At 44.0% G+C, this 14,779-nt stretch overlaps 1 protein-coding gene across 2 annotated transcripts in view; it reads right to left on the bottom strand.

The window, feature by feature from the left end:
- Positions 1 to 278: 278 nt before the first annotated feature.
- PANK4 (pantothenate kinase 4 (inactive)) overlaps positions 279 to 14,779 on the bottom strand; it is a 35,548-nt gene continuing 21,047 nt past the window's right edge. The window contains exons 11-19 of one of the 2 annotated variants that reach the window (XM_075906665.2): positions 12,688 to 12,800; positions 11,025 to 11,112; positions 10,161 to 10,312; positions 8,085 to 8,140; positions 6,956 to 7,005; positions 5,998 to 6,105; positions 4,439 to 4,539; positions 3,047 to 3,115; positions 279 to 693 (exon numbers count right to left, since the gene is read on the bottom strand). In XM_075906665.2, the coding sequence (XP_075762780.2) occupies positions 480 to 693; positions 3,047 to 3,115; positions 4,439 to 4,539; positions 5,998 to 6,105; positions 6,956 to 7,005; positions 8,085 to 8,140; positions 10,161 to 10,312; positions 11,025 to 11,112; positions 12,688 to 12,800 (951 nt within the window). In that variant the 3' untranslated portion in view covers positions 279 to 479. Of the gene's footprint in view, positions 694 to 3,046; positions 3,116 to 4,438; positions 4,540 to 5,997; positions 6,106 to 6,955; positions 7,006 to 8,084; positions 8,141 to 10,160; positions 10,313 to 11,024; positions 11,113 to 12,687; positions 12,801 to 14,779 lie in introns of those variants that run through there. The other variant, XM_075906666.2, reaches the window with a different exon arrangement.

The raw sequence follows: 14,779 nt of genomic DNA, 5'->3' as shown, positions 1-14,779 counted from the left end.
AGGGAGTAAGTCTCTTCCTAGCTTAACTACAGAGAATTTTAAAAAGATCTAAAGTGTTTCATCAACTAAAGTATTCAAATGCAAAGTCAAACGCTTTCAGCATTTTAAAAACTCTATTTGGTATGTGCCAAGTCACGGCTGGCATAGTAAGCAGAGATATAAAAAGATTTCATTGACATTTAAATATATTTCTATATGAATGTCTCACAGAACAAAAAAATAAAGTCTTTCCATCACAAATACTGCAGCATTAAAATAAACACTTACCAAAATAAACAGTGAGTGATATACATATATATTTTGGGTGTATCATTTTATATAATGAATAATATTGTTGCTTTCAGTCACAAAGCACAATATAAATATGGAATTTCATGTGAACTCATTTTCCCTGTAGTAATAAAAATACATTCTTTACAATTAAAGTAACACTAGTGCAAGTCCATTGCTGCTGCCACTCGTCAGCCCCTCACACCCAGTCACTTGCATGGCACTTCATATTTAAAGATGACACTGAAGATTTTCCCACCTAGCCGATCAGCCAGCCAGGAGTTTTTGATGACTGCGAGTTTGAGGCTCTCGCACTTCAGAGCTGCATAGTAGTTTGTATGGATAGCGCGGCCCATCCCTTCGATTATAACCAAGTCGGTCTTCCGCTCCCTGACCAGCAGGGCCAGGCCTTTGTCCAGCCGGCTGTAATGAGATGCAGATACATGACTTCAAACAATGTCACTGTTCAGTTATGTAGTATGGTCTGCCTACCCAAAATCTCAAGGCGACCTTACATTGTTCAGAGCTATGAAAAATGTCACGCTGCATGACGTAGTTCAGTAGCCATAACCTCCACTGAAGATGCAGCTGGAGGAATTCTACTGACCTAGCCTCCAGCTGTCCGAGGTGGATTACCTTTGTGGAAAATCCCCTACCATTGGTTCATGAAGCACCTACCGTACAGCAAAGGTGCTATGCTAGCGTAGTACAGACACACCCTTGGATGTACCTGACAGACCACGGCTCTAAAGTCCATTTGGCTGGCAGGGAGCACTTTCAGGAGCTCCAGAGAATTTACCCTGCAGGGCAGGCAGATTTAGTATTTCGACACTGCCATTGTTCAACATACTCTAGCTAGCTGTGTCCTGGTGTCAGCAAAGGCTACAGCTGCATTCCCAAACCCCAGGAAGTATTCAGGTGGCTAGCCTGTACTACTGTGGATTTACTGCTCCAGTATCTGAGCTAGCGCCATTGGAGCTAGTGCAGGTATGTCTACACGGCCATAGAGGTGGTACTGCTAAGAGCTCCTACAGCCAGTTCTCTCCTTCCCTCAGGGCAGGTTAGGACTCTGGTGATTCCAAGAGGATGAACCTCTTTTAAAACCAATCAGTCCACTAACTAGTAAAAGGGAAATCACGTTTGGAAAGATCAGCTGAGAGAAGCCAAGAGCTACCAACTTATAGTGCAGGGCCTGTGAGACGTGCTAACTGAACTCTCCCCGCTGCTGCGCTCTCACATCAGGCCTACAGAGCTCTAGCTGCCTTCTCAAGAGACAGGCAGACAGCAGCAAAGGGCTGCAGATAACCACGTCAGAGAGAATAAGGGGTGCCAAGGAGGGATAGGAAATCCAGCATTACACCTAGCTCCCAAGTGACAAGTTGCCAGACGTCTGATTGTGCCAAGTACAGATGGGGGCAGGATGTTAGAAAGAAACCAACCACTAGTGGCTTTCAGTTTCTCAATGGGCTGCTGAAAAGGATCTTTCTGTATCAGCAGTTCCAACTGCCAGTACACAGTGGTGCTGGGGCTGGGATATACCCCCGAGCACCTCCCCTCCAACCGTGGCATGTCCTGCCCTGCCTCTCAGCCAACCAGCACCGGGCAGGGGCAGAAGAACAGTTCACTGCGCGATGGGAGGGCCATGCGGAGCCTGGCATGGCAGCTTTAGAGCAGCTGCGACCTCGGCAGCAGCGCTCAGCTGGCAGCTCGGAGGCAGCACAGAGTTAGTGGGGGTGGGGGCTCCTGGGTGGGACTAGCACTGGGGAGCTCCAAGAGGTGGGGGGCGGGGAATCTCACACTAGGGAGTCCGGGATGGGGAGCTGTCAGAGAAGCTCTGGACGTGGCAAGTAGTGAGGGGACTACGGGAAGCAAGGCTGGCACTGGGGACGGGGCTGGCACAGGGGAGTTGGGTGCAGCAAGGCTCTGGGGTCAGTAGCTGGTGCTGGGGAGTAGTGGAGGGGCAGAGGGCTCTAGGGGTTTGGGTTGGCTCTGGGGCACTCTGGGGGCCAGGGCTTTTTATACTTCAGACCAGCAAACCCATTCACAAACTTTTGACGGACCGGTAATGCTTCATTTGCATATCCGTTATTTGCATAATGAATATGCAAACATGTAAAATGCAATGTTACTGGTCCACCAAAAGTTTGTGAATGGGTTTGCCGGTCTGTGGTATAAAAAAGGTTGGGACTCATTGTTCTACATTGGCACTTGGCAATAGGAATCTGAAAAGAGACTGAATCTTGGGGCTAAGTCGCCTTTTCTCTGTCCAGGAGCAAGGACTCGAGTTTGTTCTCTGCCATACATATGGTTGACTGTGCTTGCTAGCAAATCCCGTACATAAGGCACATGCCCCTGAGAAAGCAACTACATTAAGACAGAGACAATTCAGGCAGAACTGCCTACTGTGACGCCAGGGTTAGGCCTATTACTCTTAAGAACTATTTTTCATTTCCTGAAATAGCTCCCTCATTTGATGTATTTTTATTTTAAAAATTCAGAGTGGCTCAATCATCGGAGCCAAAGCTTTTAATGTTTAATCCACTGGAGAGGGTGAAAGTAGATGTGTTTGCTGCAGCAGGAGAGCATTAAGACATCAGACAGACAGCAGGGACTGGTTATCATCATGCACGCTTGTCTGCAAGTTTCCGGATTTTAGAGAAATGCTTTCTATTGAAAGAGCGACTGGGTGATTATTATACTGAAGTGCAAAATCTACCGCACTGCATGACAAAGGCAGAGAATTTACAATACACATTTCATCCACTTGTAAACTCACCTCAGATCTAAACACGGTGAACTCGAGCCTGTTTGTACCAACAGTAGCCTCTCTTCCGTCAATGCAGACCTTTGAAAAAAACAGACAAACCCCCTCATGATTTCTTACACTACCTTCTAAACAAGGAAGTCCTGACGGCTAGGACCCTGGTGGAAATGAGACACACAATGCAGCCAAATGACATTAGTGTAAAACAATGCAAGATTTAATCCTGCACGCCAGAGCCAAGCTCTAACTCCATGGAGACAGATAGGGCAACTTAGGCACTTGGGGTGAATATCTAGCTGCATGGTTGCAACATCCTCTCTCACCAAGGTGCTCTGTGCCTGTTGCTGCTTATTCTTGTTTCTCAATCTTACATACACATTCAGGCTGAGCAGATAGAGTGTCCCGTCATCCTTTTCCAGAATTTCACCTTCAACATATTAAAAGGCTATGAATGAACCAGTAGCTTTGACAATGGGTAAAAAAATTCACTCATGCACCTTTGAAGGGACGCTTTGTACATGGCACTAGGGATGTTAGAAATGGTTTATTTTACTAACTGTGTAGTCACAATTCTTAGTTGTTACACGATTAACGAAATGCTCCCTATCCAGGGGCAATACTGGCAGCCAGAGTGCTCCCAGCCCTCTCCCAGGGAGCCCCTCTGCCACGCCGCAGAAGCAGCCCCGTCTGCAGGGCGCCCTGTGGGCAGGGGCTGCTGCTGCCCTGCACTGCTGCCTCTGTACCAGAGGAAACAGAGTGGGCTGGCAGACAGCTCTCCCACATGCTATTCATTTAAAAAACTCAGAGCATGTGGGCCAGGGAGAGTGTTGTGGTTAATCAAGATTGTTAACCGATAAGCATTTGTTCATCAGGTAAACGGTTAGCCGACTAGCCACTAACATCCCTACACTGCATTAATATGCATTTCTCTTGTTCCATCATTCAAAACAGCTAACATCTGTAAGGATTTGCATGGCATCATTTAAGGGATCCCCAAGAACAGTTAAAAGTATTTCTTTGGTGTTATCACTTTATATTATGAAAGCTGAATGTTTTGGAATTCTAGATTGTTGCAGAATAGGCAGTTTTGAATTTCCACTGTTTTCTTTGTTTCATTTCAGTGTTTCCCCTTTATTTCAGGTCTTGGTTTTCATACTGTAGCCAAATGGGGTTGAGTAGGAGCTACAGCCATTACAGGGGGTTTTCCCTTTTCATCGACATTTCAGAAGTTTCAGAACTTGCGTACATCATGTACTGAACATTTTTAGCACTATCTTATTTCCTTTTAAGAAAATGACTAGGGAGGGGATAGGTCAAACCGCAGAATCTAGTTTTAGTCATTTATAAAAGTGACTAGATTTCCTTTTTATAATAGCATGAAGGAAAAAGGCTAAGATGACTTACTGTATAATGGGATCCATTGCTGCTATCCATTCAGCAACAATTAAGGATTCACTGTAGGTAACATCGTTTAGTGCAGGGCCAGAGTTACAAGCCAGTATAACCTGCAGCAGCAAAGAGAGCAGAAGATTCCTCCCATTACTTAAAATAGAATCTTAGAACTGGAAGGGACCTCGACGGGTCAGCAAGTCCAGTCCCTTGCCCAAGCACCATCTACATCATCCCTGACAGGTGTCTGTCTAACCTGCTCTTAAAAATCTTCAGTGATGGAGATTCCACAATCTCCCTAGGCAATTCATTCCAGTGCTTAACCATCCTGACAGGCAGTTTTTTGTTCATGTCCAGCTTAATCTTCCCTTGCTGCAATTTAAGTCCTTTGCTTCTTATCCTATCATTAGAACAATTTTTCCTCCCTCTTCCTTGTAACACCCTTTTAAGTACTTGAAAGCTGGTATTATATCCTCTCTGAGTCTTCTCTTTTCCAAACTAAACAGACCCAATTCCTTCAATCTTCCCTCATTGGTCATATTTTCTAGATTTTTTTTTTTTGCACTTCTCTGGTAGGGTTGACAGATGGTTTCAACAAAAATACCGGACACACTTGACATTAAATCACAATCTACAATGCATCTATTTAGAAAATACCGGACATTTGTATTTTCTCATTTATATTGTCTCAGTTTGTTTCCTAAACAGAAAGCTCAAATGCTGGACTATATAGTTCAAAATTGAACACCTAGCAACTGTATTCTCTGGTGCTTGTCCAATTTGCTCAGATATTTCTTGAAATGTGGTTCCTGGAACTGGACTTTGCTTTCTCCCTCCCACCCCCCCGTCAGAGGGTGAGCGTGGAAAAATGTTTAGTTGAAATCCTAATTTCAAAAGATGGTCAAGATTGTTTCATGTTCTATGGCTGCCCTCAAATGTCCCTGCTAAGTTTTGTGGTTTTACAATTACATTTTGGATTGGAGTTGCCAATTTCATAAAGTTAGTCCTTTTAAGTGAGGCTAAGAGTATCAGAGAAAAATTGAGGAAGTCTTGGTAAAAGTTATGAGGACCTCAAATTTAACAGCCATTTTTTACTCAATTTACCTGTCAGTATTTCTTACGGTCCTGTCACTTCACCCACAACTACCTTATGGGTAGTCAAACACATAGTGTCAGACTAAACTCAACATTAAGTGTATTAAAAACATGATTGTCAGAATTTTATTACCACTTAGTTACTTCTTAAGCTTCTCTAGCACATCAACAAAAGAGGTCATGGCACTTTTAGATTAAACCCCCAAAATAACCTACTGCAGGCGACATGAAGGTATTATACCTATTTTACAGCTCAAGAAAATCCCCACCCATCTCCTAAGTCAGAACAGAGATAGAGTTAGGACTCCTGGCTTCTAACTAATCACCTGACCACACTCCTCCCATTAGAATTCCTAGTACACAGAAGTGCTTCAGCAGACATCAGTGGGAAAAGTGTTAAGTCTTCCACTAGGAGTGGACACCTCAGACAATCATCAAGACCCCATGAAGCATCCGTATTCCAGAGAACTAAAACTTACCTCTGTACCTCTACAAAGTAGCTCTCTGACAAAGGGGAAGACTCCTAAAATGATGTCAATTCCACTGTTATCTGCGAAAATTAAGGCACATTTATGAGGGGGACCCTCCTGAAAGAGAAAACCAGTGCATTCAGGGTTGAGTTGCCAGTTCTCATAAGGTCAATGACTAATTTGTGTTAACTACTCAAAGATTCACAACAAAAGCCAGACTCCTAGTATCCAGAGGTTAATGGCATCACTTGCAAATCTCTGCATGGGCCACCTCTCCTCTCCTGCAAGTGCACAGGGCTGGACTGACAGTCCTGGAAACAGAAGCCCTATCCATAGTACAAGCAAAGCAAGATTTCCCCAACGTAGTCCTGCCAATGAGGTTTAAAGCAGACTTGAACTACTCTATTCCCTTGGGGGGGGGGGGGGAGGAGGATCTTCAGATGCTAATCTAGTCATTCTAGGCCGACCAACTAAAGTGAACTATGGTAATTTGTCATCTCAATACCAACTGAGACTTTGATACAGCCAGAGATGTAACTACTCCAGTCATCACTGATCAGGACTGAATTAGTCCTAGGCAACTAAAATGAAAGGCTTACTGCCTGATCCCACTGCCTTTTAGTTCACTCCACTTCCAATGCAGTTAGGTCACTGGGATTCACGCTGCTTAAAGTACTTTTGGTAAAAAACCCTGGAGCAAAGGATGCTTATAACGCCTCATCAAAACCTCCATCAGGGTGTAAGTTGTACAAGGCAGGTAATAGGTTTGCAAGTTTAAAATGCACAACCTCAAAATGTGACTCATCAGTAATTACAGAGCTTGAGGATTTGGATTTTAAGGTGGAAATTTACACCTAAACATTGGTTGCATTTGTGCAACTCAAAAGATGATCAGAGTGATTTCTGTGACTACTACAGAAGTCTAAGTAAATTACTCATAGCTAAAGTCACAATGGACCAAGCATACCTTAAGTCGTTGTATCCACTCACTGTAGGAATCTTCTAGCCAGGGGCGCTCTGTAGAGTTGACAAAATCTGTAGGTTAGCATTTTTCGGACAGTAATCTTTCTAAGCATTGTTACAGCAAGTATACATGCAACCTTTTTAATAACATTATGAAGAGTCAGGTCAGGTATATCTATATCTACTTTAACTTTAAAAGATTTGAGCTCTGGACTATGCCGTAATATTAAATTTATGCATTCAAAGAATTCTTGGGCTCTTAACTGTGAAAGAAGATTCAGTTCTCCTGAAATAGCACTTTATAAAGAATACAAGACAAGTCATAAGAGATTAGTGTCAGTGTCCCCACAGGCACTACATTACTCCTTGTAAGATAACCATCGTGACCACTTTCTTTTTGCCATTGCTAAGCAGGAGGTATATTTAGCATAGCAAAAGCATGGAAAGGATGGCTGACCTTCAGGGGAGCGTTCATTAGACCTTTTTTGATCACTGAAAAAACAATTTTACGTGTTCTGGACTAAGAGGAAACGGGTCCCTGTCATAGAAAGCAACAATTCAGTGAAGTACTGTAGCATAGTTATCTGGAATAAAGACTAAACACTACCGATTTCATGTGACCTGCCTTGATAGAAGCATCTCCCCCTAGACACCTTCTTGCCCACCTCCATTTTTATTCTGCTATCAACACACCAAGGCAAGATGCTGTAGAACAGGGGTGGCTGACCCATTAAATGAAGAGAGCTGAAACGGTGGCGGAAAAAAATGAGAAGAGCCGCAACAGAATTGGTTGGGGGGGGGGGGGGGGGGGAGGAAGAGTTCCCCACCAGCCAAAGTTCTTGGGGGTGGAGGGGAAGGACGCTGCCCCTTTAAAAACAATGGATTAGGCTTTTTGGCCACATCAGACTCCCGCCAGCCAACACCATATTGCTGACACCATTTTGCCATGCTGGACGGCTCCCCTGCACCTGGTAAGCACAGGGAGCCAGAGGCCGTTTGTAGGGGCACATGGGGCAGCTTTGCAAGCCACAGGACGGGTGAGGCTTCGCGAGCTGCTCTTTCAGGGGTGAAGAGCCACATGCGTCTCGCAAGCCCCGGGTTGGCCACCCCTGCTGTAGAATGATCCTTTATACCTTGCAGTTTTTCCTTGGCTTCTTCAAATCCAAATTGTGGCTCAGATTCCAGCACTCTGCATCAGAAGAAAGACAAATAGGAGAGCATTAAACAAGCTCATCCCACATAGAGGCCTTGTGCAAACAATTCTGCAGCTGAACAAATAAATATCAGATGAGGATTTTATAGCATCAGTTTTAGTGGGGATGTGCAAGTGCCCACTGGTTGAACAATGGATGCTTTGTATTTTCAAAAACGAAAGATTTGGAGGTGTTAAACACTACACACTCTTATGCTATAAAGGCAAAAGCTGCCAGCGCCATATAAAAACATGCAGACATTAACAATAAGTTCTAAGAAAATTATCAATGGTATTACCTACATTCTCATGTAAACATAGTTATGATTTATACATAATCATGAAAAAGTGTGAAACAAGCTTTGGAGATTTTCTGAACAGTGAGCAATAATTTGCCATGTTTAGCTGAAAAATAGCAGCAAAATGAGTATCGAGCATTTTGTCAAACTTTTCAACAAAGCCACTATAATATGTTGTCGACCAGTTTTCTAACTTTGTAGACTTCCCTATCAGCTAGGCATTTAAAGCCAAAAGCCCAACAACAGTTAAGTGATGGTGTGGGTGATGCGATGGGGTTCAGGGATGTGTGATGCCCTGGTTTAATTTCAATCAGTAGTGAAATGGAACTCTATTTGGTGTCTCCACCATCCTTGATACCCTCTCCCTTTCCCATTAGATACTGTAGATATTTCCTGCAAACCACTTCCCACCAACATAAAATTCCCCAAGCCACTTGCGAATGACATTAGCTTGGATATCTTCCCTTAATCCTCTCCTCTGCAGGAAAAGAACATGCACTGTTGGACAGGCGTATGACCAGATCTATATTAGCAACTACAGTTAATCATTTTAGGAACTGAAATTCTGTGAAATACTAGTCTGAATTTGATTGGTCATGGTAACATTCTCAGAACATAAATCTGTTTAGTGTGCTTTCCAAAAATAATTTTCTGGACGGGATATAAACCAGCATGTTAAGGCTATCCAGAAAACCAAGGAGCCAAGTCATCCTGACAGATGCACAAGGTCAACTACTGGTTTCAAAGGGGAGTTTCATATGTGCATCTCCCTGTAGTTAAACTCTCTCCGGCCACTAGCTGCTCAAACGGATGCTTTAAACAAGTTTATTTTATAAAAAAATTTGGGGGGGGGGGGGTGTAAGAAGGTGGGGGTGGGGAGGGAATGGATTTCTGACAGTTAAACTTTGAAGTCTACATTCCAGCAAGATCTCATTTGACTGATCAGGATTAGAATGGTTAAAAAAAAGGGGTGGGGGGCATAAGAGTTGGTAGGGAAAAGGAGAAAAGAATTAACAAATATCTTAACAAAAAGCACAGGTGTTCACATGCCCACACGCTCCAGTTACATACACTTATGTATAGGGTTTATATAATGATAGCTGAAAATCAGACCCACAGCAACATGCTGTTGAGACCGCTAGTTTTAAAGAGTCAAAGATACTGAGAATGCTGGTTTTCATGTATTTAGAGCTAACAGAAATTGGGAATGAATTAATGTGGAAGAGTTTAATAAAAGGTTTTCCAAATTACAATAAAGAGATTTAGTTTGAACAAAGTATTTGTAGATTCCCATTATATCCAAACCCGTTCGGCCATCTCTAATTAAAAACCAGTGAGTGAACATGTAATACAGGGACCACACAGAACGGCAGTAGGAAATATACATTCACCTTACAGGAACACAATGCCAAGGTAAGTGGAACATACCCAAAGCAGTGCTAAAGATATCCTCAACAAGCAAAGTGGGCGAACTTTCAAATGTGAACTCTGTATTATTACTACTACTTCATTCAAACATTCATACTAACATATCTGCCTGTTTTAAGGGTTGATAATGGTGAATTTCCTACACCTCAAGTCTTGCACAAAAGCAACCAGCATTTGAAGGTGAAATACAAGCTATTCAATTAAAATTGGATTGGTGCACTTGAATTTGTTAAAAGAAAGATGGAATATTAAGTTCTTAAAATGGTGTTTTTAAAATATTTAGCACCTACTCTGAGACTGCTTTTGCTCCCCAGTCAAAGACATTCCCCGCAAGAAGTCCTTTCACCAGAGCAAACTGCCTCTCCTCCCAGCCTAATGAATCCAAAGATTCGATTACGCTTGGAAAACATTTTAACGCTATGCCATTTTCTTTCTGCTTTACCTGTAAGAAAGATATGAGACATTGAATTTATAGATGAAAAATTCTTACCCATCATTGGTTGCCTCAGTCCCAAGACCACCTCCAAGCATTCTCCTCTAGGTTCATGGCCTCTAATGGACCAACAAGTTACTGTTATCAGCATGCTTAGTATGAACAAATAAAAATAAAATATCTCCTGGGCTGCTAATAACGGCATGAATGCTAGGAAGAGAGCAGAAACTGCTCGTGTTTCTTTTCAGGACTGTGATGCGGCAATGGAGTTTGGCCAGCAGGAAGAAGTAGTGTCAAATGAGCCATCAAGAACAAAACAAAAGTCACCCTAAGCAAAGGCATTGCCAGAATATGCAATATGCATGCATCCCCTTACATTTGCTATAAATGTAACAGTAAAAAAACCCCAATGATAATAATTAGCCTATATAATTTGTGTGTTTTGAGGGGTTAACAGAATATCTGACTTAACGGGGAAAAGGTGTGCTGGGTATAGGGGGAAAACAAGATTTTCTTTGGTTTAGACTGCAAGAAAAATTTGCAATGCCTTGCAATCAACCTGACTGCCTTCCATGACCCCTGGAGGTAGCAACCCACCAGCTGAGAAACTTTTCCTCTCCTCACAATGAGCCACTATTTACCTACATCAAGTGTGAGAGTATGCAAAAGGGATCTTGAACTTACATTTTTGTCCACGCTGTAAAGGAAGAAGAATACTTACCTTTGAATAGGGGTCTGGAAAGTTGAATTCATTTAGACAGTGTTCTCTTGTATCCAACAAACTTCTAACTGTTAGGGTGCCATAAGCACTGAAAGAAAGAGAATGGATCAGCTGCTTCAGAGAATGGAGGAAGAATTGTTTCTCTCCCCATGCCCACCATCTTCAGAATCAGATTCTGTAACTGACCCAGATATAGTACAGTGCAATTCTACTATATCCTAGATTCTCTACATCAGTCACTACTGTATCTGAGCACCTAAAGCAGGGTACACTATTACACACAGGCTTCTTTGACTCAACTGAGAAAAGTCCTATTTTAAAAAGAGGCAAGGATAGAATTTTGACCAAGATACTGGCCATTAAACTAATCTAACTACTACCTCCAGGAACGTTACGGTACCTACACCATCAAGTTTTATTGTGTCATAAAAATTAAAATGTCTTTAATTAAATTCTAGTCATTGTGGTCAGATCAATATGGTTAGCTAGGAGCAAAGGAGTCTCTGATTCTAGGAAGGCACTACAAGATAAAAGGCTACCCTATGCAACACTGTCCACTGTGGTTTGTGCTAGCACAGTTAGCTAGGAGGAGACACAGTAATGACCAGCGGGATATTGGACTCTAGAAAGACTCTTAATCTCTTCTCATAAATCATCTCTTAAAAGTATCAATCCATAGTCTACTCTTATTATGGGACAAAATCATCAAAAATGGGTGCCTATGGCAAGATTTGCTTATGGACATGCAATGGAATGTTGGATTCCTACCACAGGAGGCAGTTGTCATTTAGGAAACAAAATACTTGTAATCCAACAGAGAGTGGGAGCACCCTGAATATGTATTAAAAAAAATTCTTTCAATATCCATCTGAGACAGGTGACCTGTCACTTTAAGGGTGGCTAACCCTGGGGCTCCTTAATCTGTTCAGATAGCCCTGCCCTACCACACCTGTGCAGGATGAAGGCCAGTTCTCAAGGGGATTGTGGTGAAAGAGCTATGCAGTTGTAGAGCTAAGCCATGACAGTAGAGCAAACTCCTACAGTGGGTCACAGGAAAAAGGGGCTAAGCTCCAAGGAGGCAGTCCTTGGGCATAAAAGGAGACAGAGGAACGAGAGGCTCCAAGCCTGGAGAGGGGTGAAAAGTGCCTAACCTAGCTTTGTTTTGAACTTTACCGAGAGGTTACCAGAAATTGATGGAAGAGAGCATGAAGTTAGAAGCACTTGCTGCTGGCCCATGGAAATGCCAGGTGAAGGGATGCTGAAGAAGCCACCAAGAGAAGCCAAATGAGGGCCTGACTAATTGCAGCTGGATTTGATTCCCAGGAAGGGGACTGAACTCTTAAGTGAGAGCTGGCTGGAGGGCCAAATCACTCAGCCAGACCAACAGAGGGTCTGAACAACCATTTGAAGAAGGCAACCAAATGGAAGGCCCAGCAATGCTGCACCCAACTGTGATAGGGTGCCAGTTGGCGAGTTAGTCACCTCTGTATGCACAGAGTTCACTCTGGGGCAGGATCCTAAAAGAGCAGTATATTTAACTTTATTTCCTATGCACATTTAGCTAAATGTAACATGCAGGGAACAAATCACAAAACAGGCTAACAAATGCATATTAAACATACATCTAAGTTAACTGTGCTCACAGGAAAAAGCCGACACTTACAAAGGCTGCTGTCTGAGTGTCTGAAGCTTATTCCAATACTTCTGTCTGAACTTTTCTGCTCGCTCAGCTGCATCGGTAGAGTCTGGCTGACTGGCGATAGCACGTTTCACTACCTGGCAGAGAAACAAAGAGGCTGGATTGGAGATGCCATATGATTTCTACTCTCAACTTGTCTAATGCGAACAATCTAAATGGTTGAAACTCAGGGTACGTCTAGACTACCGCGTTTTGTCGACGGAAGTTTTGTCGACAGATACTCGACAAAACTTCCGTCGACAAAGAGGGTCCAGACACATTGAGTTCTGTCGACAAAGCAAGCTGCTTTGTCGACAGAACTCTAGTCTGGACGCAGTGTTACAGGCAATAACACCTTCTGGCGACAGAGTTCTGTCGACAGAAGATGTTATGCCTCGTAAAATGAGTTATACCAGCGTCGACAAAACTGCTGAGTTCTGTCGACGTTATGTCGACAGAACTCAGCGGTAGTGTAGACGCTGGTATAGTTTTGTGGACAAAAGTCCACTTTTGTCGACAAAACTAGGTAGTCTAGACACACCCTCAGGCAAATATTTATTCTGTCTTCTGAAATGTTAAGCGCCCCATGCCAACATCAAAGAAGTTTACACTTGAGGTTCCCCCCAAAGATTCAAGGATATACATTCAAAGAAGAAAGCGGCATCTAAAACATTCTACTAGTCTGTTACAGAAAGTTCAAATCATCAGCTCTTAGTTAACATGCAATATAGTGAACTGTTTTTATAGCTCGTAAGTTCTTAGGATGGGCATGCTTACTATGGATACAGACACTCAGGAGTGATTTATGAACGCGGAATCAGTTAAGAGCATGTCAGTCACGTGACTCATTAAGTAAGGCCAAATCCTATTCATCTGGCTCACATGAGTAGCTCCACTGTGGTCAGAGCAACTGTTTAAAAGAATAACGACAGCAGGATTTGGCCCTTTAAACATAAAATGATGATGCTTAACAACAAGGAGTGCACAGTGGTATTTAAACAATAACATGCTTTGGAAATTATTCAAAGATGTCACAAGAAAAGAAAGTAATTCTGATTCTGCTGAGGTAAGTGTCCACAGGACCTCCACCAACACACCTGGAAGGAAAGTCCTACGAATTTTACAGCCATGAAAACCAGGTCACGGACCACAACATCTGATCTCCCCCAAATCAGCCGAGCTGAAGAGGGACAGGAATCCTCCCTCTACTCAGCTGTTACTGGAGAAAGATCAGAGCCACTTGCACACGCAGTGCAGCAGTGAGGTCACTTTGGTGGGGCAGCAAGCCCAGCGCTGGGCTTCAGGTGCCTGCCCAGGCTTGGGACACCCAGGCTGGGGGGTGCTCCTGCGAGTCTCAGCTGGTGCTCTCTCTCCCCAATGCAGTCCTGCCCAGCCCTTCCCAGGCTCAGGATGCCTGAACTCTGGGGCTGCTGCTGCCCTTCCCTCCTCCTGTGGCTCCTGCATGGGTTTGGGATGCCTGAGCTAGGGGACTGCCGCTGCCTTTCTCTCTCCAGCTCTAGGATTGCTGCCACTAGCCCTCTGCTCTCCCTTCCTCTCTGCCCTGTAGCTCCTGCTGGGACTCGACAGCCCCAGGACGTCTGTTCCTCTCCCCAAGCTCTGGGGCTGCTGTTGCCACCCCCACCCAGGCTCTGGGCTTTTGCTCCTGCCGGGAAGCACCTTGGCTCCAGCTGAGACTCAGGGCTTCCACACCCTGCTGCTCATGCCCGAGCTGGGACCTGCCACCCTTTACAAATCCAGCTGGGACTCAGAAGTCACATGGGGTGGAAGCCCTACCTGGATTCAGCTGGGGATTTTGCCCCCCCTCCCCGAGCTCTTGCCGGAGTTCCTTTGTGGCTCCGATTGGGTCTTGGCATGCTTGAGTTCAAGGCTTCTGTCCCCCACCGCAGCTACCACCCAGGCTTGGGACTTCCATTCCCATGGCTCCTGCTGGGATTAAGGGCTTTGCAGCCCCTACAGCACCTGCTGGGTCTCGGGACTTCCACCCTGTGGCTCAAACTGTCCGGGCCCCTGGGCACAGGCATCCTGTCTGTGCCCATGCATTAATCTACCACTTGCC

This window comes from Pelodiscus sinensis, chromosome 24 (assembly GCF_052426305.1).
Source record: "Pelodiscus sinensis isolate ZL-2025 chromosome 24, ASM5242630v1, whole genome shotgun sequence".
Classification (NCBI taxonomy): domain Eukaryota; kingdom Metazoa; phylum Chordata; order Testudines; family Trionychidae; genus Pelodiscus; species Pelodiscus sinensis.
Note: the sequence above shows the minus strand (reverse complement) of the source record. Positions and strands in the feature narration are given on the sequence as shown.